We start from the raw sequence: 22,855 nt of genomic DNA, 5'->3' as shown, positions 1-22,855 counted from the left end.
TTTCATTAAGCAAAAGGCAACATTTTAAATGGCATAGTTAAGACTAAAAAGATAAAGTGGACATTGCCAGCTTATCTTCAGCCCTTGCCTTTAACAGGCTAACAAACAACTTGAAACACAGCTGAGTCTTGCTGTTCTGATACAGTGAAGGGATTTCCTTAGTATTTAAATATATTAATATAATATAAATCTATTTTATATAAATCTAAATATAAAAATATAAATCTAAATATATACATTTGTATAAATCTAAATATAAAACCAATCTTCTATAAGTTTAAACATGGCATTTACCATCTCTGTGAAAAGCTGAACATTATTAATTAATTCCAATCTATTTTTTGAAGGGGAAAATGGGGACAGCACTTGCTGAACCAGAATTACTATCAAAGTTTAAAAAGCTGATCATATTCATTTAACCACAAACTAATCTTATTTAAATCAGGACTGTCCAAAAGAAATAGTCCCTGATCTGAATTCTGGTGTATGAGATCAATTTAAATATGGTACACATAAAAAAAAAGTCATGAGACATTTTTGTTTTGTAATAAATAAGGCAATCGCCAAATATTACTCCTTAGTAGCTTTTTTGAGATAAGCTATCAAGTCTGCTCTTTCCCCTGCCTTCTTAATGCCAGCAAAGATCATTTTTGTTCTAGAGTATACTTCCTGGGATTCTTCAAGTACTCTATCAGTGTCTCCTCTCCCCAGGTGACTCCTTTGTTCTTGTTGGCATCCGTGTAAGAAAATGCAGGGGCTTGACCTGTCTTTTGCCCAAATAAACCATGGAGATTTGGCCCAGTCTTGTGCTTGCCTCCCTTTTCCACAGTATAGCACTGAGCACACTTCTGAACAAAAATCTTGCCCTTCTCAAAGTGACCCAATTTTTTTTTAACGTTTATTTATTTTTGACAGAGGGGAGAGAAAGAGAGTGAGAGTGGAAGAGGGGAAGAGAGAGAGGGAGACACAGAATCTGAAGCAGGCTCCAGCCTCTGAGCTGTCAGGCTCAGACCCTGGGCTTGAACTCATGAACTGTGAGCTCATGACCTTAGCCGAGGTCTGATGCTTAACCGACTGAGCACCCAGGTGCCCCTCAACATCACCCATTTTTAAATCACTCTTTGGTCGTGCATGAAATGAAGGTGCCTGCTCATAAACCATAGGCCCTGCTCTCTATTTATTTTTTATTTAAGTAATGTCTATGCCCAATGTGGGGCTTGAACTCAGAACCCTGGGATCAAGAGTCACCAGCTCTACTGACTGAGCTAGACAGGAGCCCCCCACTACTAGTGTTCTAATTGTTTTGCCTTCTCAGTAATGTCTGCAACAAACAGCACTGACCCCCACCCTCTAGCCCATCACTGAGTCAATACTGTCATTGTCATCATCATCATCATATCATCATCATCCCTGGGCTAATCAAAAAGAAAACAGTGAGAGGCCGAGGGGCACCTGGGTGGCTCAGTCAGTTAGATGTCTGACTCTTGATTTTGGCTCAGGTTGTGATCTCACAGTTTGTGAGATCGAGTCCCGAGTCAGGTCCCGAACTGACAACATGGAGCCTGCTTGGGATTATCTCTCTCCCCATCTCTCTCTCTGTCCCCTCCCCATTTGTGTGTATGCTCTCTCTAAAAAAAAAAAAAAAAAAAAAAAAAAATTAAAATTAAAAATAAATAAATAAAAGAGTGAGAGTAAGAGGGTGAAGTGCAAAGATAGGGTGGAAGTGTCTATCATACACATTAATAATTTTGTTTTAAATGTTAAGGCTGCATGCCAATGCCACCTTCCTCAGATTGCTGTCACTGAAGAGTGAAGGGAGAGGATGTGGGAGATGGCACTGGAAAGGCAGGCAGGGGCCAGGTCATAGGGGTCATTGTATCATTTATAAAACTTGAATTTGGTGCATCTGGGTGGCTCAGTGGGTTGAGCATCTGACTCTTGATTTCAGCTCAGGTCACAATCTCACAGTTTGTGGAATCGAGCCCCAAGTGGGGCTTTGCGCTGACAGTGAGGAGACTGCTTGGGATTCTGTTTCCCTCTCTCTCTGCCCCTCCCCCGTTTGCTCTCTCTCTCTCTCTCTCTCTCTCTCTCCAAATAAATAAATAAACAATAAAAAAATAACAAAATAAAAAAACTTGGACTTGATCTTATAGGTGATGGGGACAACTGAAGGGCTTTTAAGCAGGGAAGCCATGTGGTCACATTTGTGTGGTTACATGGAAGATGTATGAGAAGGACAAGCCTGGAGGCATAGAAACTTTATGAAGTTTTTCCTGTGGTCTAGGTGAAGAAGTGAGGGCCTAAGGTGGGGCAGTGGTGAAGGAGAGAACTGATTCAAGAGCAGGAGGAGAATCTATAGAACATGGGAGCATTTGGCCATAGGAAATGAGGGAGAAGAGTTTAGCATGCAGCTTGTGTAACCAAATGAAAATATCAGTTAAGACAGAAAATTCAGAGGAGGAATAAGAGGCGGACAGTGGGGGTAGGATTTCGGGCTTGGGATGTGCAATATGGCTCTTGTAGGCCTTTGTACGTCTCTTCTTTTTCAGTATAAGAATCTGGGTGAAGTTAGACATTAAGTTCTTGAAATCTTATATCTCTCTAAGGCATTGGTTTTCAAGGAGGAGGCTGTTTTGCTCCCCAGGAGACATTGGCAATGTCTGAGACAGTTTCAATTGTCACAACTGGGGGAGAGGGGGGAGGGGTGTATTGGTATCTAGTGGTTAGAGGTCAGGGCTGCTGCTAAGCATTCTACATTCCCCAGGACAGCCTTTCACAACAAAGAGCTATCTGGTCCAAATGTCAGTAGTCAGGGTTGATAAACTCTGTTCTAGAGACTAGAGGAATCTTTTACACCTTACTTTACAATTTTGCCCAGGGCCAGGCATTCAAATTAGAGAGGATGGATGTGTCAATTAAAAACATCACCATTGATGAAAAACCAAATCCTACTGTTGTAAAATAAATTAGAGGTCAACTGTTCTTTTTTTTTTTTTCATGTTTATTTATTTTTGAGAGAGAGAGAGAGAGACAGAGACAGAGCGTGAGTGGGGGAGGGGCAGAGAGAGAGGGAGACACAGAATAGAAGCAGGATCCAGGCTCTGAGCTGTCAGCACAGAGTCTGACGCAGGGCTTGAACTCAAGAACTGTGAGATCATAACCTGAGCCGAAGTTGGACGCTTAATTGTCGGAGCCACCCAGGCACCCCAAAGGTCATCTGTTCTAATCATTCAGTTGATATATATATATATTTTTTTTTAATGTTTATTTATTTATTTTGAGAGAGAGAGAGAGAGCATGAGCAGGGGAGAGGGGCAGAGAGTGAGAGAGAATCCCAAGCAGGCTCCACACTTAGTGTGGAGCCCAACACAAGGCTCAGTCCCATGACCCAAAGCAGGCTCTGTGCTGACAGCAGAGAGCCCGATGAGGGGCTTGAACTCATGAGCCATGAGATCATGACCTAAGCCAAAGTCAAACGCTTAACCGACTGAGCCACCCAGGCATCCCCAAACAAGAAAACTTTATAAAGGCAAGGTAAAATAGCCAAGAATCAACAAGGAGAACTTATTAATTTTGGACAGAATATAGTAAAAGTTTCTAATAAAAATAAACCGAAGATTCAGATGATAAGTAGAATAAAAAATAACGGAGTATAAAATAATGAAATAAGGCAGAAAAAATATACACAAAGGAAAAACAAAAGAAATGGAAGACAACTCCCATTAAGTAAATAGCATCTGAATTTTCAAGAGAAGCACTACACACAGATGGCTTAGTAGCAAGCCATCTAGTGTGAGGCCCTAAGAAATTATACAAGGAGGCCCTTACCCCTGAATTTTTATACTGGGGGAAAGCTGGTTAAAATAAACACCAAGGGTGTCCTCTTCCTCCTCCCCTTCTACGGTTAGGGGTAATGGGGTTGTGGTACAATCAGGGCTCTCCATAGAAAGGTGAACATACAGAAAGTATACGGGAGGGGCTAACATGAGGGACAGTTCTACACATTTGCTTTAACAACTGGAAAGTTTTTAATACAGTATTATAGTGGAAAAAAAAAATAGCACCAACTAAAAGTGTTTTCTGCCTTTCCCCTCTTGCAGAGTCACTGCTCAGTCACAAGTAGCTCAGATTCCCTGTACCCTAGAGAGGGGCCTCTGATCAGTACAGGGCACAGATCCTGTCATGTTTATAGGAAACGTTGCCTCACACTGACCGCCCTGCCTCTGTCCTGCTCAAACCCGTCAATCAAATACCGAACTTGGAGGAGCATGGGCTGGGCAAGCCAAGATGAAGCGTGGACACAAAGCAACACCGAATGGGCCTAGCCAAGAAAAAGGAATCCAGAAACCCAACGGGGTAATCTCTCCTCCCTGAGATTAAGAACATCCCAGCCCTGGGATGGTAGAGGCAAGAGGCTGCGGATCATTCATCCGACCAGGCAGGCGAGGCGATCTCCCATTACTCCTGGGTAGTTGAGGGTGGCTCAAGTCCAGCCCCGCAGAGCAGACACGGAGGCCTGCTGGGGTGAGGAGGACACGGAAGGGCCCTGCGCCTCCCGCCTGCTCGCCGCGTCCAGGTTCCCCGCCAGGCCGCGGTGCCTCGGCCCTGGTGGACCCGCTGCAGGGGAGGGATATGGGGAGCATCTCGCTGCTTGAAGAGGTTCTTTCTCCAACAGAGCCCCTGCTACACGCCATTACCTTGCGGGAAGGCTCTTTGTGAGACCTCGACCCGGGCAGCCAAGAGGCCACGAGATGGCAGCAGAGGACACAGCCCAGCACAGAAACCCTAAACTATTTGCAAAAGCAGGTATTTGATTTGGGAGATACCGTCTGTTGTCTATAATCTTGTATTCAAGGCCAGAGAAAAATGACTGAATTTCAAAGAAATGAGGGCAAAATTCATCAACACGGAGAATTTCTCAATCACCACAGAATTCAGCTGCATATGAAGCCACATGTGAATCGGTCATTTCTAAAGTGCTTAAAGCAAGGGATAGGGGTCAAGGCCTTGAAAAACTGACGTCAGCAGGAACCTTGTCACAGTCACTTCTTTCTGTGAAGTTCCAATAGGCAGTAATTCAAGTAAAATATGAGTGACTTTCACAGAGGCTGCCAAAGTGATAAGGGTGATTGCTGGGAAGATTTGTAGCAAAGCAGAATGCTTTCCCGCAGCAGCCAGGACTCTGGAGACAAGCAGTGTGGGGGAGAATAATGAAGATCACAGGATGTCTCAGACCATCTTCATTCGCAGCTGGAGAAGATAATGCATATGGAAGGGGCATTAGTAACACTGAGACTAAATCTCTGATCTTCTGACTTCTCATCTAATCATCTAATGCTCCTTCCATTCTAACTCCTCACCTGCCCCCAACACCAGTTGTTAAAACTAAAAATATCTCTAGACATTGGCAAATAACTCCTAGTGGGCAAAATTCCCCCTCCCTGAGAACTAATGCTGTAGAGAGATATTGATTTAAAAAAAAAAAAGAAGAAAAAAAAGGTTAAGAACACAATGTCTCTCCAAGAGTCTTGAATTTCAGAAAAGACCTCGAAGGCCTACAAGAAGTGTATTGCACACCCAAAACCTGAATTCCCATCATATGTTTGAATAACAAGGAGACTAAAATTGAAAGACTCTAGGCTGAATCTGATCCTCAATTTGAAAAGAAAAATATTGTTCTCAACATTGAAAAAATTTAAAAAAAATTTTTAACGATTTATTTATTTATTTATTTATTTATTTATTTATTATATTATTTATGTCTCACACGAGAGACAGAGTGTGAGCGGGGAAGGGGCAGAGAGAGGAAACACAGAATCTGAAGCATGTTTCAGGCTGTCAACACAGAGTCCAACAGCGGGCTCGAGCCCACAAACTGAGATCATGACCTGAGCCAAAGTCAGACACTTAACTGACTGAGCCACCCAGGTATCCCTAAAATATTTTTTTTAATGTTTATTTATTTTTGAGAGAGACAGAGAGAGAGCATGAACGGGGAGGGGCAGAGACAGAGGGAGACACAGAATTAGAAACAGGCTTCAGGCTCTGAGCTGTCAGCACAGAGTCCTATATAGGACTTGAACTCACGGACCGTGAGATCATGACCTGAGCTGAAGTTGGACGCTTAGCCGACTAAGCCACCCAGATGCCCCTCAACATTTTAAAATCAGAAGAGCTCACATTTAACAAGTTAGGATTTCTGACTTTTATAGGAAAATTGGAACTATGCCAGTACCAGGCCCACAGTCCCACATTTGCAATAATTGGGTAGAGTGGAGTAAGGGTAACTGGGGGTAACGTCTTTTTTTATTTTTGAGAGAGAGAGAGAGAGAGAGACAGACAGACAGACAGACAGACAGACGGGGCGGGGGGGTCGGGGTGGTAGGGTGTGAGAGAATCTGCTGACAGTGTGGAGCCTGAAGCTGGGCTCCATCTCATGAGCTGTGAGATCCTGACCTGAGCTGAAACAGAGTCCTATGCATAACCCACTGAGCCACCCAGGCGCCCCAGAGGGGAACATCTTGAAGTAGAATGTGTGCTCTCTGGTTTGCTACAGTTGCCACCAATCCTTGTTACCTCATACTCTATCTCTTTCACTCCTTTACACTACTCCATAACCCTGTAGGCAATTTATTTTCAGCCTCTGGAGTGCCTTGTAGTTTCAAAGTATTTTTCCATGTGTGATTTTATTTTAGCCTTGATATTCCAATAAGGCAGAGATGATAAATACTATGATTATAACCTCCATGTAAGCAAAATGTAGTTCCAAAAGGTTGACTTCCCAAAATGTACACAACAAAACCAGAATCTAAAGTTCCGGGCTCCCAGTCCTATTATTTTTTTGAAAAGTTTCTATGAAGAACTGCATTTAGGGGTGCCAAGCTGGCTCAGTGGATGGAGCATGCAACTCTTGATCTGGGGTCTCTGAGTTTGAGCCCCATGTTGGGTGTAGAGATTACTTAAAAAATAAAATAAAATCTTTAAAAAAAACAACTGCATTTAGTGGTTCATGTAAAAAAAAAAATTAGAGGTAGATATAGGCATAATTGCTGGAATGGGTGAGTTCCAGCTGCTAAGCTGCTCAAGAATCACCACAAATGATTTAACATTTTTCCTTTTAATGAAATATTTCTGCTTCACTTCTTCCAGACATTTGAAAAGATTGCCCTTCTAGCCCTCTTCAAGTTGGGTGTGGCTATAATGACTGGCTTTGGCCAATGGAGTGAAAGTGGTGTATGTCCTGTTGAGGCAAAAGCATTTAAGAGCCCATGAACAACTCATGCTTACTTCACTCGGGTGGGGGTGGGGGACTCTAAGTCTCATGGTAATTTAGGTAGGATCTCAAAATGGTGGTGCTCTAACAGCTTGGGTACCTTGAGTAACTTCTAAAGAGTAGAGCTCACTGCCAGCCTACTCTAGACATGTACTGTGAGACCAACATTTGTGGTTGAAAGCCATTAAGACTTGGGCATTTTGGGAGTGCCTGGTTGGCTTAGTAGGGAAAGCATGTGACTCTTAATCTCAGGGTTGTGGGTTCAAGCCCACTCTGGTCACAGAGCTTACTTAAGGGAAGAAAAAAACTGGTGCATTGTTACCAAAGCCTAGCCTAACCTGACTGATAAGGTTCATTTGTACAGTGGTTGAGCTTCTCCAAGAACCAGAATTCCTAGACTTCTGATCCTATCACTAAAAGCTGTCGATCCTATCTGGAAGACACAGTGAATTGTTTTTGTTTGTTTTTTTTTTTTTTTTACCCCCAATTTCCTCATCCACCACCATCTTCTGACTTTGAAGAAAATAATTTTCGCAGTCTTGCACACATAAGCTCTGCATTATTGTGGCGGTTAGACTGGGAGGAGAAGGGGGAGGCCCAGATCTTGTTTTCTCCATTCAAGAGCCTAATTCCAGAACTGTCTCCACCCACTAGTACTCACACAACCTTGTCATAGGGCGACTATCACCACTCCCAAGGTGTCACAAACAGAAAGGAGCTCTGCCGCTGGCACCACTGCAATGTCAGGGCAAGGCAGCCAGGCTGCGCTCTTTCCTCACTGATGCCTGGGCTTGACTAAGTTCGGAGAAGCAGCATTCTCTAGGGAAAGAAGCCTTCTCAAGTGGGAACAAAAATGAGTGTGAGGCGCACACCCATCCTGGGCACTATGTGAATTTGGGGTGAGTTCTCTTAGTACTCCAGCTGTAGTCAATTTCTAGTTTCTCTAGCGGCTGGTGCTACTGGGTCTCCCAGTTTTCCTGGCCTTTTCTCAAGCCCACTTGAGCTTGTCATCTTTGCACACGTGCGAAGGTCATAAACTGTGGGGGTTGAGCCCAACCAGAGCTTCAACAACCGGACGCAGCCGGGATCAAAGGTCGGCGGGGCTGCGAGAGGCTGAGCCTGCGCAGTCCCGCTCCCGCCTTGGAGAGAAAGGGTGGCAGCAACGTGGGCTCGTTACACCGGCGTGCTCGCAAGAGGCGGGAAAATTTTAGCTCGGGTCGCCGCGTCCTTTCCTCTTCTTGCCCCATCTACCCATCTGCCCCACGCGCCTGTCCTCGTCCGGCACCGGGGCCCGAAGGGAGGGGGACGAGAAGGGCCTTGGGCTTCTGACTCATCATCTCCAACCCCTTTCTCGCGCGCGCTCCAAGTCTCAGGACTCTGGATTTGGGCTCTATGGGAGGGGGCGCGGCGCCAGCATTTGGGGCACGCAGCTTTGCCGAGGGCCAGCTCCCAGCCCCAGCTCGTCCCCGAAGCTGCCAGAGGGAGGGCTGTGGACCCACAGTCAGCTCTCAGTTGCCGTGATTGGGGCGGCGGCGCCCCCGCGCAGGATAGCCCGCCCGGCTCCTCCCTGCACCCAGGGCCAGTGGTCGCGTCCGAGGAAACTCTCGGCTAGGCCCCGACTTACAGCGCCTCGCGTCACTCAGCAGATGCACAGCGCCCCCATCCCGGAGGGAAGGCTCTTTATTTCCCATCAGGCCAGGGGGCAGAGGGGCATCCTGGGACTCGTAGTCTTTGTTAGAGTAGAAGGGACCGGGATCGAAAGAGAAAACTAAAGCCCCCGTGGATCGACTTCCAAGAGGCGCATACGGGAACCCGGGCTTGGAGTATGGGATTGTGAAATGTGGAAAGAAGAGAAATAAGTGAGATCAGACAGATGCGAAGCTGTATGGGGAGGCTATGGGTAAGGAGGGGAAGGATGGAAGGGAGAAGTGGGTACAGCTGAAAGTTGGCTTAAGGATGTCCTGCAGGCGGGCAGCTTTTCAGGCTAGTGAGGGGAGGGAATACTCTGGTTTAGGTATAGCTTCCCCTAGCGAGGAAGGGAAGAGAAAGGGGCCGAGTCCGAATGAAATTGAAGGCACTCCACTGGACTTCATGTAGGTCTCAGAGGACTGACTGACTCCATCTAGCTTCTGAGTTCTGTGGAGTGGGGACAGGAGGGTCTGGAAACTGCTCCTGACGGGTAGCAGAGCAGGACTTCTCTGCCTCCCCTCGCCAGCTCACTCATTTGTTCCATTTGCTGTGCTAGCCACCGTGGGGCCATTCTCCAAATCAGCAACTTCCTCCAACTCAGAGAGACCCTAAAAGCCAGATAGGTGTGAGGGGAGCAAACTGTAGGGGTGAGGAAGGGGGGAATCCCAGACAGAAACAACTTCCTCCTGTTCTTCCATTTTTTCTTGTTCCAATAGTCCTTCCTTTTAGACAGCTTCCTAACGCTGTCCCACATTTCTAGTCCCAGGCATTTAGACGCCCAGCTCCCTCTTACCCACCACTATGAGAGAAACGTCTAAAACCAGAAAACCAGTTTCTGGCTACAACTCCTTCTCCCTCTCCACCTCCCACCACCCCATGGTTTTCCCTTAAGTGCCACTGACCACAATAGCCAGTGAAAAAATCAGCTGCTAGCTAACTGCTCCATACTGTCCTCCAAGCCCTGAATACCTCCTGCAGCTCCTGGTAGTGCAGACTCTGGGTCCGGCAGCATCCTGGCTTCCTCTGGCTCAGCAGGAATAGAGAGTGTGCTGAGAGGAGCACTCCCCCTAAGGTGAAGGTCTCAGCGCTGAGCTCCACCACCAGCAAGCCAGCCAGCTGCAGGTAGACAGGGCTGAGAATGCTACAGGGGACCCAGCACCTGTTTGCTCTTGCCCCATTCCCTCTCCATCTCCTCTTGCCTCCTCATCCTCCCACCTTCTTTATTCACCCATACCTGGGAGGGGGCAGTTGGGGCAGGCCCCAAGGCTGTCTTCATCACCTCGACCACCACCACGATGAAGCCCAAGATCAGATTGAAGATGTTGAGTATCATCATGGCCTGCACCTGCCAGTGAGCCAGCTCAGCTCTGCCCAGCCTAGGGGACTCATTGCAATCCCAAGCCCCACCTACAGCCTAGCCCCAAAACAAAACTTAGCTCCTATTCCTCCACCTCCAAACAGGGCCATCAGCCCTCTAACTTTCTTGCTTTCTCTCCTTTTAGGCCAGTCAGGGGCAGAGAGCTGACAGGATTAGTTAACATCTAGCCACTTCCTGGGCTGAGTCCTGCATGTGTGTGTGTGTGTGTGTGTGTTTGGTGGGGGGCAGTGTTGGAGAACAGTGCTATATTCTCTTCCCCTCTCACCTTCCAGAGGCGGGGTGATCTGCGCAGCTCAAGGGTAACCATCCCAGTGAGGAGACCCTGAATGTTGAGAAAGGCAAATGTTGAGCTCTGCCCTGTTAGGGAGGGGCTTCCAGGATCTTCCTTCCACCCTTCCTTGTGGTGGGTCTTACCAAAGCTCCAGGCACAAGTGGCAGCGCCGTGGCCATGTGACAAGCAGAATTCAGGCAGGCAACAGAGACAGCAAAGGGCATCACAGCCACAGCCAGCCATAGCTGGCTCACCTGGAGGCCGGACACAGGGGAGTTGAAGGGGATCCAGAGATCAGCAATTGGGAGGAATGCACGTTGGCAGAAAGTAGTCAACCAAGGACAAGTAAAGGAATGGGATATTATTTAATATTTTCTGCCTCCTGTCCAATTTTAGTTACTTACCTATGTGTTTTCCCCACATGATGGAAGCTAGTTAGAGATTAAGGGTCCTGCTTCATTGTTCTATGCCTTCTCCACCCTCCTCCCACTCAGAGCCTAGCACAGTTTCAGGTACATGGTGGGTGCTCCCTAAAAATGGGCGGAATTGAATTGGGATACAAGTGGGCATGCTGAAGCTTGGGGTGGGGCAGCCTGGCCTCACCGCCAGCACCAAGAGGTGCCCACTCTGCCTGTGCCTTGCCCAGTGCTGTAGCTTTTCCAGACGAACACTGGGTCTCTCCTGTTCCCGCTGAGCAGGTCTTTCCTCCATGGCTCCCTTGACCACTGGAGTTCAATGCTTCCTAGGCTGGGAGAAATGCATTATGGCACCTAGCAGGAGATAGCACATGCAGCAATATCTCTTTGAGCTGTCCCTCTGCCCGCTTCCAATATCCAGGGAGTTGAGCCTCAGGGCCTCACACCTACCTAGTCTGAAGGAGCTACTCCAAGGAGATGGGGCCCAGCCTGGCCTGGAGCTCCTAGCAGGGTCTGGTAGCTTAGAGCAGACAATAAACTTGTGCTGGCAGAGACAGGCTGTCAGGGCTGGGTGTGGTGGGGCAAAGGTCCCCATGAAGGCCTAAGGATCCAGGGAGTGGCCATGGGCAAACCCAGCCTCAGTTCATTCCACAAGGCAGTTCATTCCTGCCTTGCTCTGTCCTTTCCTGTTGCCCCCCTCTCTGCCCATCCTGAGTCTTCTGATTGTTCACCTCATCCCCATGGACACTACCACCCTGGGCCTCAGTTTCCCCACATTTCCATCTAATCTTTCTCCTCCCCTTGTTTGGTTTTTGTTTGCTTGTTTGTTTGTTTGCTTCCTCTTCAAATTACTGCCTGTTTCTAGGGAAATCCCATATTACTGTCTAGTTTGGTCCCCTGTCATTACCACTTGCAGATTTGTCTCAAGACCAGGCAAGGTTTAATTCCCCTGCCTTCCTGTCTCTCACTTTCTGGACAGTTTCTCCTCTCTCCTTCCTTTCTTGAAGGATTTACTTTGGATTGGATACTAAGTAGATGGGGATCCCTACTTATAGTGGGGATTGTTTCTCAGTGTTAATTTGCAGCTAGATATGTATAAGATTGTCCCTAAATGGTCAGTTTTGGGAAGGACATCAATGAATATTTTTTAAAGTTTAATTTTAAAATTTATTTATTTATTTTGAGAGAGAGAGTGTGCACAAGTGTGAGTGCAAGCCGGGGAGGGCAGAGAGAGAGAGGGAGGGAGAGAATCCCAAGCAGGTTCCATGCTGTCAGAGTGGAGCCCAATGTGGGGCTCGATACCATGACCCTGGGATCATGACCTGAGCCAGAACCAAGAGTTGGACACTCAACGGACTGAGCCACCCAGGCACCCCTACTGATGAATATTTTTGAGAGGCAGAAGTTGCCTTGCAGTCAGGTGCCTGGACTAGAATCTCAGCTCTGTCACTCCCAGCTGTATGAACTTGGATACACTATTCTACCTATTTGAACCTCACTTTGTTCAACCTGAGTGATAAAAAGGGGGCTAATGATATGGCTATGAGAGGTTGTTGACTCATGGAGGGTACTTAATAACCATCAGTGGTGTGACGAGGTCACACTGATGTGCCTGATGCCTGTATACTAAAAGCTTATTCAGAAGCTAAGTTGGGGGTGGGGGGCATTTATTTCTACAGTGAGAAGCAGAACCAGCTAGCCCCAAATATATACTCTATGAAGCAAAAATAGGAAAGACACATCTTGGTGCAGAGCCTGAGATCTGAAGAAAACCGAACCTATGTTCAAATCCCAGATCTACCAGGGTGACCTTGGGCAAATTACTTAATGTTTCCTTATCTATAAAGGGAAGTTAATAATACTGATCTCAATACAATACTCAAGGGGTTGCCTTGAGTATTAAAAGAAAATGCAACGAACTAGCTCAGCCCAGTACCTGGCACATAAGTGCTCAACAATTGTTAGTGGCTATTATCATTATTATTACTGATGGTAGAAGACTGGGCAGAAGACTCCTGGGAGTTAGTACCAAGAGGCAGGGTCCTGGATGGCAAGCGGCCCTTTGAAAGCCACTTCTGCCCTGCTTAGTGCTGGTCCAACACTCATTGGAGCATTGTGTCCACTTTTCTTTCCTGTGGAGTGGGAATCACACTTAAAGGGATTTGGAGAAGTTGTGTGTCTACTCCCTCTTCAGTCCCCATGTGCATTAATTCTATTTGGTGGCAATGGCCTTACAGAATTTGAAATGTTAGGCTTGCTCTGATGATCCCTGAGCTGGTAGGCCAGTGGAAAGAGACGCTTCAGCTTCATTCTCCTTACCTGTATATGCAGACTGATTATATTTCAGAGTGTTATTGTAAGGATTCTACACTATTAAATATGTAAACAGGCATTCGGTAAATACTGATAAAATCTGAGTGTACTATTTACAAATTTGTAGCCCCCGTCTAGATTACAGTCTGCTCATGGGAGGGTATCACAACCCCCCTCATATGTTCATCCCCCACAGTGCTGAGCATAGTGCCTGGCACTTAGTAAGCAATCAGTAAATATTTGTTGTATTGAAGAGCCATTAAAGTGACTTAAGGAGTGGAAAAGAGAATTCGAGAGGAAGGAGCAGGAATTGTTTATCAAGAACAGAAAGGACCGAAGAGTAACTTTAATAATGTTTCTTATACGGCAGACATTAACTATCTCTATAATCGCCCCTCCTCCTCCTCCCCAAAAAGAGAGACAGAAATTGTAAGGGAGAGGCTTTGAGATAAAACCCCAGGAAGAACTTCCCGAGTCTGTGCATGTTGGGGCAGAAAGAGCGGCAGAGCCAACTCCTTCCCTGGTATGTCCGGGTTTAGGGTGGGAGGGGCAGTCCGGCTTGGAGGCTGGGGGAAGGACGAGATGACCTTTCAAAATCTCTTCCAGTCTCCGGTTGGAATCGTCTGTGCGTCCCACCCCCGCTCACTCCCTCCCTCCCTCCGACAGCGCCCCCAGTCTCCAAACTGCCCGCACCCCGCCCCTGGCGGCCGCCTCTCGCGGCTCCCGGGGTCCCCAGCTCCCTGTCCCCGGAGCCAGAGCCCCGCTGCCGCTCCCGCGCGGCTCCCAGCCCCGCCGCGCCGCCCCCCGCATGCTAATGGCCGGGCCGCCTCCCGCCGCACACAATGCGGGCCAGGGCCGGGGGCGGGGGACCGGGGAGGGGGCGGGGGCCGGGCCGGGGGCGGGGGGGCCGGGGCCCGGCGCATCTCCCCCGGCCCCACGTAACGCTGACGCCCGCGCCGCCGGCCCGCCGCCCGCCGCCGCCGCCGCCGCCGCCCGCTCCGCCGCCGCCCGCCCGGGGCTCGTGAGTAGCCGCTCCCCCCACTCCCGGCCCCCCCCTCCGCCACCCGGCCCCCGCCCCCGGCCCCCTCCCCCCCACCCGGAGGGGGGGCCCGCTCCGCGCGCCCGGCTCGGAGCAGGTGCAGGGGGCGGGGGCGGGGGAGGGGCGCCGGCTCGGCCCCAAGCAAACTTCGCCCAGAGCTCCTGGGGGGGCGGGGTGGGGGCGGCGGCTTCGGAAGCCCGGAGAGCTGGGGGGCCTCGAGGAAGGGGGGGGCCAGGTGGGGAAGACGGGAAAGCGGACACCAAAGGGGAAAGGCCAGCGTTGGGGGGGGGCGCGCGGGCGTCTTTGTAGGGGCCCGAAGGCAGGGCGCGAGGGGCCTTGGGGGTGCAGGGCGGCTGAGCCGGGAGCCAGAGTGGATGAGCGCCCCCCGGCCCAGGTAGGGCTGATGGAAGAGGGGGAAGGGACCCAAACTCTCCCGGAGCGGGGGGGTGGGGGAGGGGAGAGGATGGGGGGTGCTTCCCTCTCTGCGTCCCAAACAAAGTGTCACAAAGAGCTCGGCCGGCGGCAGCGGCGGAGGCGGCTGCAACTCAGCTTTTGTTCTCCCGGCCCGGGTAGCTGAGCCCTGGCCTCCCAGTCTCCCAACCCTGCTCCCCCCCACCCCATCATCCTTCTAGCTTATCTTCCCCGGGAGGGGACTGGGGTGCTGCTGGAAGAATCTCTTGTGCAGGATCACAGGTCCTGCCCTACTTGCCAACCTACTTCTGGGAGGGAGATTTTCCCAGAGGCTCTTTTGCCCACCCCCCCCCCCACCCCCTAATCTGAGGACTGAGGCTCATATGGGTGCTAAGGCTCTGACCTTTCTAGGGTCAGCTCCAGGTAAGGGGACTTAGGGTTGGCTCCATGCCCCCTCCCCAAAATCAAGGTTCTCTAGAACTTTCAGAAGAGGGGTCAAGTTGGGACATGCCTGTGGAATAAGATTCACTGTGGTGGGGTGGCAGTAAGTTAGCAGGTGAACCTTCCTCTTGTCTCCTGCTGCACATTTGGAGTCAATGACTGAGGTGCCATGCCCCCAAATCAGGACCGTGAAGATGGAGGGAAGGAAGCTTTAGCAAGGACTCAGCATAAAAGATGGGCATGCTGTGATGTGGGGTCAATTTAGAGGAATTCCCTGAGCAGTAAGGTTCAGAAGGCCATGGAGAAGAGACCATAAAAGTGAGCTACTGGCATGTGGTTGTGTGATAAAAGTGATCTTGACTCTAGACCCCCTAAGAAGCTCTCTTTCTTTCTAACGTCATCTAGTGTAGTGTTAATCATAATTGGTAGTGGACTTCAGAGGTGTAGGGTTCTCAACAGAGGGAAAAACATCAAGTATTAGAAATGAACAATGACCGAGGCTTAGTTACAACTATACCTCAGAAATCCTGAATCCTTGCCCCTTACACTCTGACTCTAAAAACTTTTGAACCACAGACTTGAAGGACAATCTTCTAGGTCCTTCAGTCAGCAGATGCTTCTATGTACCTGACCTTGTTTCTAAGACTCCTCTCACCAACCCTTCCATTCTTCCCTAACTCGGTTAAGGTTTGATGGTCCACATCCCCCTTCCCCACCAGCTTTCCTAGCACATAAAAATAATTGGCCTGTTACTTTAGAAGGAATTATGATCCCTAGCCCTAGCCCTATATCCGTGTAGAACCCAAATAAGGTCCAGATAACCCCTGATTCCCAGTGGGAGTGGAAAGTAGGTCAGTACTACTGTCTGGCCAAATCTCGTGGATGGTGTTTAGGGCTTGACTATAGAAAACTCTAATTATTGCTCACAGGCAAAACATGCATGATCTGGGTTCTAAGCCAGTTCATAGATCTTGGACTCTGTCAGTGCTGTCTCCTATTGAAAAACAAACAAACACAAACTCATGGGATCACGTGCCTGGGACCTCCTTTGGTGCGGAGATGATTCAGGAGGTCTTGACTGGGCCTAGGAAGGTGTCTAAGTGGGTTTTGTTTATTTGAGGCTACCCTCTGGGGTACCCTGTTTGGGAATTCACCTTCAATTTGGGCCTTCTTATGTATCACTTTTTTTTCTGACCTGGAAAATTCTATGTGCAAAGCAAGTCTTTGTTTTTGTTTTGTTTTGGAGAAGGAAACTTTGCCCTGTTCCTGCTCTACTTGCCTTATATATGAGGTCAGCCTCCCATAAGGTATTTTGCTTGCTGTCCTACAGGCAGTTTTAGGGGCCCTAGAATCTTCTCAGAATCAGAATATGTGCCCATAGGTTAGTCAGCTATGACCATGCAGTATTCCCAGCCTCCCCCCCCTCCTCCCCCACCATCTGCTTCCTCTGAATATACCAGATTGGCTGTACACCAGGATGTTCCGGGAATCCCCAGGAGAGCAACAGAATGTGATGGACCCAAATACGATGCCTCAGTAACTCATTCCAGGATGTACAAACTGTAACTGTCAGGACACTCCTTATAGCTAATTAAAATTCTTCTAGTTACATCTATTTTCTATTACATTTATCTATTTTCAGTGACATCCAAAAGGCCAAAATAATCCCTCTGGTATCACTGTTCCCCCGGCCCGCTTCCCCATGGTTCCCAGATAGGAATTTTTAAAAATCCTCTAGCTTTTCTCAGTGCTTTATCTGTGGTGCTAAAATGGCAAATGTGGCCCTTCTAGCACTTCCTAGCTCTTTCTATGGTACTGAGGTGGCCAAAGTGGCTCCTCTGGTAGCCCACTGCACTCTCCATGGTACTGAAGGGATGACCATTTATTTCAACATCCCTCTGGGGTCCAGAAGAGTCCTGTGACTCAGAACCACAAATTTTCAAGCTGGAAGGGACCATCAGTATAAATTAGTTCAACCTTCTTGTTTTACAGATGAGTAAACTGGGAGGTTAAGTGATTTACTGAAGGTTGCAGGGCTATTAATAGTCAGACTGGACCCACAATAGCCTGTACTCCTTGGTCCTACTCTTTAATTCACCTTTCCTGAGACTACTCACTGAGTCTAGCTGGGCTCTTAGTCTCAGGAAAGGGGTTTATTTGGAGGATCCAGAAGATGACCATGGATGCTCTAATTTGGAACTACAGAAATGCAAATATTAAAGATGGTGGTGGAGGTTGTTTAGTGACCCTTGGATGAGGACACTTTGCCAGTCAACCTCCTGTTCATAAAATTCCCTTAACCCAGATTTCACATGTAACAGGTACCTGCCCCTTCATAGACTCTTATCACGTTCATTAAATGTCAAAAATTAAAGAAGGCTTGGACCTCCAGAGGCTTTTCTCTTTGCTGATAAGCAGGGCTGACTCCTGGCCCAGTTCTCTTCTGTTAAAGATCCTTAAGCAAAGTAATGCTTGAGTCCTTTTCTTTCTCACTAACCCATTTCAGTTTCACAATGGCTATTGTAAGGAAGTCCTTTATATCTCAAATATTCTTTCTATCTCAGGCAAGAAAAATAGGTTAGGTCTACATTCATCTGGCCTTGACCAGACACAATTCTATATGTAAGTAGGAAGTTAGGCTGGCTGACTTCTGGTTGTCCTCTCAGGCCTATTTCTATGAATATTAATTCTGGGGTTGTTTCTAAGTCCTAATGCTAACCTCTGCAGCTTAGAATCAGGAGAGCCCTCCTCCCCGCCCCCCCCCCCCCCCCCCCAATCTTCTCAGTGCTCTTCTCCTTCCTCAGAACTGGAGCTCTGCACATCCCAGGCCCAGGGAATTTCAGCCTGGAGAATTTTAACCCTTTCCTGCTCAGAGCATGTGCTGAGCCCCTATCTGTGCAGATGGCCCAGCCCCGCCCCCCGTCCCTCACTCCAGCCTCTTGAGCTCAGAGCCAGTGTAATCCTCCTCTTGTGTGAGGGAGCCTCTCCCCTGCAGAGAGGAGGAAAGCCTGCCTCGGAACAGCCCTGGACAAAGGGGCTGAGATGCCCCATCAAACTGCAGGCTCCAAGGTTTGAAACACGGGGATGAATCCTATCCGGTATTTGCAGTTTTTAACCCCTTCCCCAGGCCAGCAGAGCCCCTTAACTTCCACTCCTCCCCCAACTCTCTCTTCATTCCCTCTCCCTCTGGCTCTCTCCCCCTTCATGCCCCTCCCCCTCTGTCTGTCTCCAGACTCTCTGCTGCTGGGAGGTGTTTCTCTCCCATGCATGAATGAGTCTCTGTAATGAATGGAAATGAATGGATCAGGAATCCAGGCGGAGGGAGGGAGAATGAGGGGGAAAAGACAGAAAGACAGGATAAGGGCAGAAGGAAGGACTGTGGAGTATGGAAGGTTGTTTGGCTGGCTGGTCAGTTAGGGGTCTGAGAGCAACTAGTCCCACTTGGATAACTGGGGAGCATGGCAGGCCCACCCCATTTGCTCATCAAGCTGTATAGCCTGACTTAAATGAGAGAGGGGTGTATTGTGATGGTTTCCACCACCAGGGGGTGGTGATGGTGGTGGTAGTTGGTGGTGGTGGTGGTGGTGGTTAGTGGCAGAGGTGGTGGTGGTGGTGGTGGTTTGGACTAAGCATGTAAAATGAATAATTTGGGGGAAGACAGCTGGGTTATCAGGGAGCCTGTGGGCTGGGCAAATCAAGGAGTACAAGTTTTGAAGACAGTAGTCCCCTCCTGTCTCAGGATACAAGGAAGGAGAATGAAGGGATAGGTTTCAGCTAAGAGTGCTAAGAGTATGGGGTTGGGGGTGCCTCTTTCCACTGCTGAAAACCAGGGCTCATCTTTTCCTCCAAATCTGTCTCCCTTGCTTTAGCTCTTCAGCACCTGTTGCCTTCACTAGCAGCTTTTCCTCCTCCTCTTCCCTGCACTCCCAAGAACCAAAGAATGTGAAGGGGGTCCATGGAGGTGAGTGAAGAAGCTCTGGCTTGAACCTGCAAGTACTTACAACTATACTCCTCCCCCTCCCTGTTTCTCTCTCTCTCTGACTTCCCATTATTAGAAGTTATGTCGGTGGCCCCAACAGCTCAATTCCCATTCACATCCCACCTCCCCCACGGTGAGTGGGAAGGGCACTTGGTGTAATTGATTCAGGCCCCAACCCACCCTCCCTCGGGTGTTCTTCTGGCCTTCTGCGCCCTTGCTTTTCCCACAGCTCTCCCTTCTCCACCCCTTGCACTGTTACCATCTTTTTTCACAGGGCTCACGTCCCCGTGCCCCGGGCGGCCACCTAGCGCCCTCGCCGCCAGCATTCGACGGCGAACTGGATCTGCAGCGCTACTCCAACGGGCCAGGCGTGAGCGCCGGGTCTCCAGGGATGGGAGCAGTGGGCTGGTCCGAGAGTCGCGCAGGCGAAAGGCGCTTCCCTTGCCCTGTATGCGGGAAGCGCTTCCGCTTCAACTCTATCCTGGCTTTGCACCTGCGGGCGCACCCGGGCGCCCAGGCCTTCCAGTGCCCGCACTGTGGCCACCGCGCAGCGCAGCGGGCCCTGCTGCGCTCGCACCTGCGCACGCACCAGCCCGAGCGCCCGCGTAGCCCGGCCGCACGCCTGTTGCTGGAGTTGGAGGAGCGCGCGCTACTGCGCGAGGCCCGGCTGGGGAGAGCCCGAAGTTCAGGGGGCATGCAGTCCACCCCTGCCACCGAAGGCCTGGCGCGGCCCCAGGCTTCTTCGTCGTCCACTTTCCGTTGCCCTTTCTGCAAAGGCAAGTTTCGCACCGCGGCGGAGCGCGAACGCCACCTGCACATCCTGCACAGGCCCTGGAAGTGCGGCCTGTGCAGTTTTGGCTCCAGCCAGGAGGAGGAGCTGCTGCATCACAGCCTGACGGCCCACGGAGCTCCTGAGCGCCCCCTGGCGGCCTCCTCGGCTGCGCCCCAGCCTCAGCCTCCACCCCAACCTGAACCCAGATCGGTCCCAGAGTCTGAGCCGGAGCCCGAACGTGAGGCAGCTCCCGCCCCCGCTCCTGCTGCTCCCGAGGACCCCCCAGCACCCCCGGAGTTCCGCTGTCAAGTGTGTGGCCAGAGCTTTACGCAGTCCTGGTTTCTCAAGGGCCACATGCGCAAGCACAAGGCCTCCTTCGATCACGCGTGTCCCGTGTGTGGCCGCTGCTTCAAGGAGCCCTGGTTCCTTAAGAACCACATGAAGGTGCACGCCAGCAAGCTGGGCCCGTTGCGTGCCCCGGGTCCTGGTTCCGGGGCGGCCCGGGCCCCTCAGCCTCCTGACCTGGGCCTGCTGGCCTATGAGCCACTGGGCCCCGCGCTCCTCTTGGCCCCAGCACCCACTCCGGCAGAGCGCCGTGAGCCTCCGAGTCTCCTGGGCTATCTGAGCCTTCGAGCTGGCGAGGCCCGGCCCAATGGTGAGGGCGCTGAGCCTGGGGCTGGCCGCAGCTTCGGAGGCTTCCGCCCACTGCCCTCCACTCTCCCGGCCCGGGCTCGCCGGCATCGCGCCGAGGAGCCAGAGGAGGAAGAGGAGGTGGTGGAGGCGGAGGAGGAGACCTGGGCCCGGAGCAGGGCGTTGGGCCCTCTGGCTTCACTGCATCCCCGCCCAGGCGAGGGGCCAGGGCACTCTGCGCCTGCCGCGGGGACCCAAGCAAGGTCCACCGCCACGCAGGGTATGTAAGGGGTCTTTTCTCTCCAAGGTTTCCACACCCTGGGCCCACTCTGATGCCACCACTGCCCTCCTGTCCCCTCCTTTTAAAAAGACCTGTCTCTTAATTCTCCATTTTTTTTCGCTCCTGGAGGCCACTTTTCACAGGCACAGCACCACTCACAACAAATCCACCCCCTCAGGTTCCCTCAAATGTACTGTTTGCTTCTGGGCCTGGAGGGGAAGGAATCCTAAAGGGTGGGTGTGGGGACGCATGGCCCTGATAGGGTTAGGGCAAAGGGCCATTCTGACTTACTTAATGTGTGTATTGCAGAAGAGAATGGGCTGTTAGTTGGAGGGTCCCGGCCTGAAGGGGGCCGGGGAGCCACAGGAAAGGATTGCCCCTTCTGTGGAAAATCTTTCCGCTCAGCGCATCACCTTAAAGTGCACCTGCGAGTGCACACAGGTGAGGGGACCAGTCTCTGGGGTGGGGAGGGAGTTGGAGGGCAGGAAGAGAGATGAGAGGGGTACCAGATCCACTTGCTGCTTTGTTAAATCAGAGGGGGTGGGGTGGCAGTGTTTTGTTTTGTTTTTTTCTTCTGGTCCAGAGGGGTCTGTATCTAGAGCGAAATGTGGGTGGGGGTGAGCGGTGGTTGTGCCTCTGTGACCCTGTCCCACCCGTTTCTCCAGGCGAGCGCCCCTACAAGTGTCCGCACTGCGACTACGCGGGCACCCAATCCGGCTCGCTCAAGTATCACCTGCAGCGCCACCACCGAGAGCAGAGAAGCGGAGCAGGCCCCGGACCGCCCCCGGAGCCACCGCCCCCTTCCCAGCGGGGTTCCGCACAGCCGTCGGGAGCCAAGACGGCTCCGCAGCCTGCGACCTGGGTGGAGGGCGCGGCGAACCCCCGGCCCCCTTCGAGCGCTGCGCCGGGGTCCCGTCGGAAGCCTGCCAGCCCCGGGAGGACCCTGCGCAACGGGCGAGGCGGTGAGGCCGAACCCCTGGACCTGTCCCTGCGGGCGGGGCCAGGAGGCGAGGCTGGGCCGGGGGGTGCCCTCCACCGATGCCTCTTCTGCCCCTTCGCCACTGGAGCGCCTGAGCTCATGGCCTTGCACCTGCAAGTGCACCACAGCCGCAGGGCTCGGGGCCGCAGGCCGCCCCAGGCCGATGCGTCCCCGTCCTACACCCCTGTACAGTCGGGAGAGACCCCTCCCAGTCCTCCGCAGGAAGGGGAGGAGGGCCCCGGGCTGTCGAGATCAGGAGAGGCGGGGCTGGGGGGACAGGAACGGTAGGGAGCCCTCTTAGGGGCGGTTAGCTTAGTGAGCTTACCCCGCGGGAGCGGGGGAGCGCTAGAGGTAGTTGGGTAGAGCAGCCAGCAGGGGGCAGCGTGGGACCCATATCCCAGCCCCAGGCGGACCAGAGGTGGAGGGGGTGGATGGCGTAGGAGGGTGGGCGGGCGCTACCCACCCAGCCCAGGGGAGTCACAGTGCCTTAGAAGTGGCAGGGGTGAGGATCAAAGAACGGGGTCCCAGGGCTGGCAGAGGGCTGTGTCCCTGTTGAGGAGCCGCTCTGCCAGTCTTTGCTGGTCCATAGGCGTGAGAGTTTATTTTTGTACAATGGGTGGGGGTGGGGGGCACTGTACCCTTCTAGCCCCTTCAGGGGCCCTGTAGACGTCGCTATTTTTGGTACGATTACTGTCATCCCTGTCGCAGAGTTGTGTCCCCAATAAACAGGTGTCTTGAGGCACAGGGCACTGTGTCTGTCTGCCTATGTCCTGTCCTCCTTCAGCCATTTTGTTCAGAAACAATTCACTTCAGGCACTTAGTAATCACACCCAAAGAGCTTAAGGAGAAATGAGGAATCTTGGGCTTTACCCTCAGACTTTTGGCTTCAGCAGCTCTGGGGCAGGGCCAGGAATTAGCATTTAACAAGTAGCCTAGGAGATTCTCATGCACTGTGGTCTAAGGACCTCATTTTGAGAACCGCTG

At 51.1% G+C, this 22,855-nt stretch overlaps 3 protein-coding genes and 1 pseudogene across 9 annotated transcripts in view; 2 read left to right on the top strand and 2 right to left on the bottom strand.

Annotated features, from left to right (window-relative positions):
- Positions 1-474: 474 nt before the first annotated feature.
- On the bottom strand, positions 475-878 carry LOC131518214 (cytochrome c-like; annotated as a pseudogene).
- A 7,170-nt stretch (positions 879-8,048) lies between these two features.
- Positions 8,049-22,637, top strand: ZNF219 (zinc finger protein 219). 5 transcript variants are annotated; one of them, XM_058738423.1, is made up of 5 exons: positions 8,049-8,172; positions 19,101-19,192; positions 19,485-20,892; positions 21,202-21,333; positions 21,558-22,637. In XM_058738423.1, the coding sequence occupies exons 2-5, from the start codon at positions 19,187-19,189 to the stop codon at positions 22,157-22,159; spliced, it is 2,148 nt and encodes a 715-aa protein (XP_058594406.1). In that variant the 5' UTR covers positions 8,049-8,172; positions 19,101-19,186; the 3' UTR covers positions 22,160-22,637. The 5 variants fall into 5 exon arrangements, with proteins under 5 accessions (XP_058594406.1, XP_058594407.1, XP_058594405.1 ...); XM_058738424.1 differs by lacking the exon at positions 8,049-8,172 and adding an exon at positions 13,736-13,863; XM_058738422.1 differs by lacking the exon at positions 8,049-8,172 and adding an exon at positions 13,973-14,361.
- TMEM253 (transmembrane protein 253) lies at positions 8,909-11,576 on the bottom strand. 3 transcript variants are annotated; one of them, XM_058738434.1, is made up of 7 exons: positions 11,478-11,576; positions 11,215-11,358; positions 10,755-10,865; positions 10,606-10,662; positions 10,197-10,301; positions 9,932-10,078; positions 8,909-9,570 (listed from the first exon to the last, which is right to left on the bottom strand). In XM_058738434.1, the coding sequence occupies exons 2-7, from the start codon at positions 11,320-11,322 to the stop codon at positions 9,490-9,492; spliced, it is 609 nt and encodes a 202-aa protein (XP_058594417.1). In that variant the 5' UTR covers positions 11,323-11,358; positions 11,478-11,576; the 3' UTR covers positions 8,909-9,489. The 3 variants fall into 3 exon arrangements, with proteins under 3 accessions (XP_058594417.1, XP_058594416.1, XP_058594418.1); XM_058738433.1 differs by having other exon boundaries at positions 8,910-9,570; positions 10,197-10,307; XM_058738435.1 differs by lacking the exon at positions 10,197-10,301 and having other exon boundaries at positions 8,911-9,570.
- The window catches only part of NDRG2 (NDRG family member 2), an 80,528-nt gene continuing 74,658 nt past the window's right edge, over positions 16,986-22,855 (top strand). The window contains exon 1 of the mRNA XM_058738430.1: positions 16,986-17,060. Coding sequence (XP_058594413.1) covers positions 17,001-17,060 — 60 coding nt within the window. The 5' untranslated portion in view covers positions 16,986-17,000. The remainder of the gene's footprint in view (positions 17,061-22,855) is intronic.

This window comes from Neofelis nebulosa, chromosome 7 (genome assembly GCF_028018385.1).
Source record: "Neofelis nebulosa isolate mNeoNeb1 chromosome 7, mNeoNeb1.pri, whole genome shotgun sequence".
Taxonomy (NCBI): Eukaryota; Metazoa; Chordata; class Mammalia; order Carnivora; family Felidae; genus Neofelis; species Neofelis nebulosa.
Note: the sequence above shows the minus strand (reverse complement) of the source record. Positions and strands in the feature narration are given on the sequence as shown.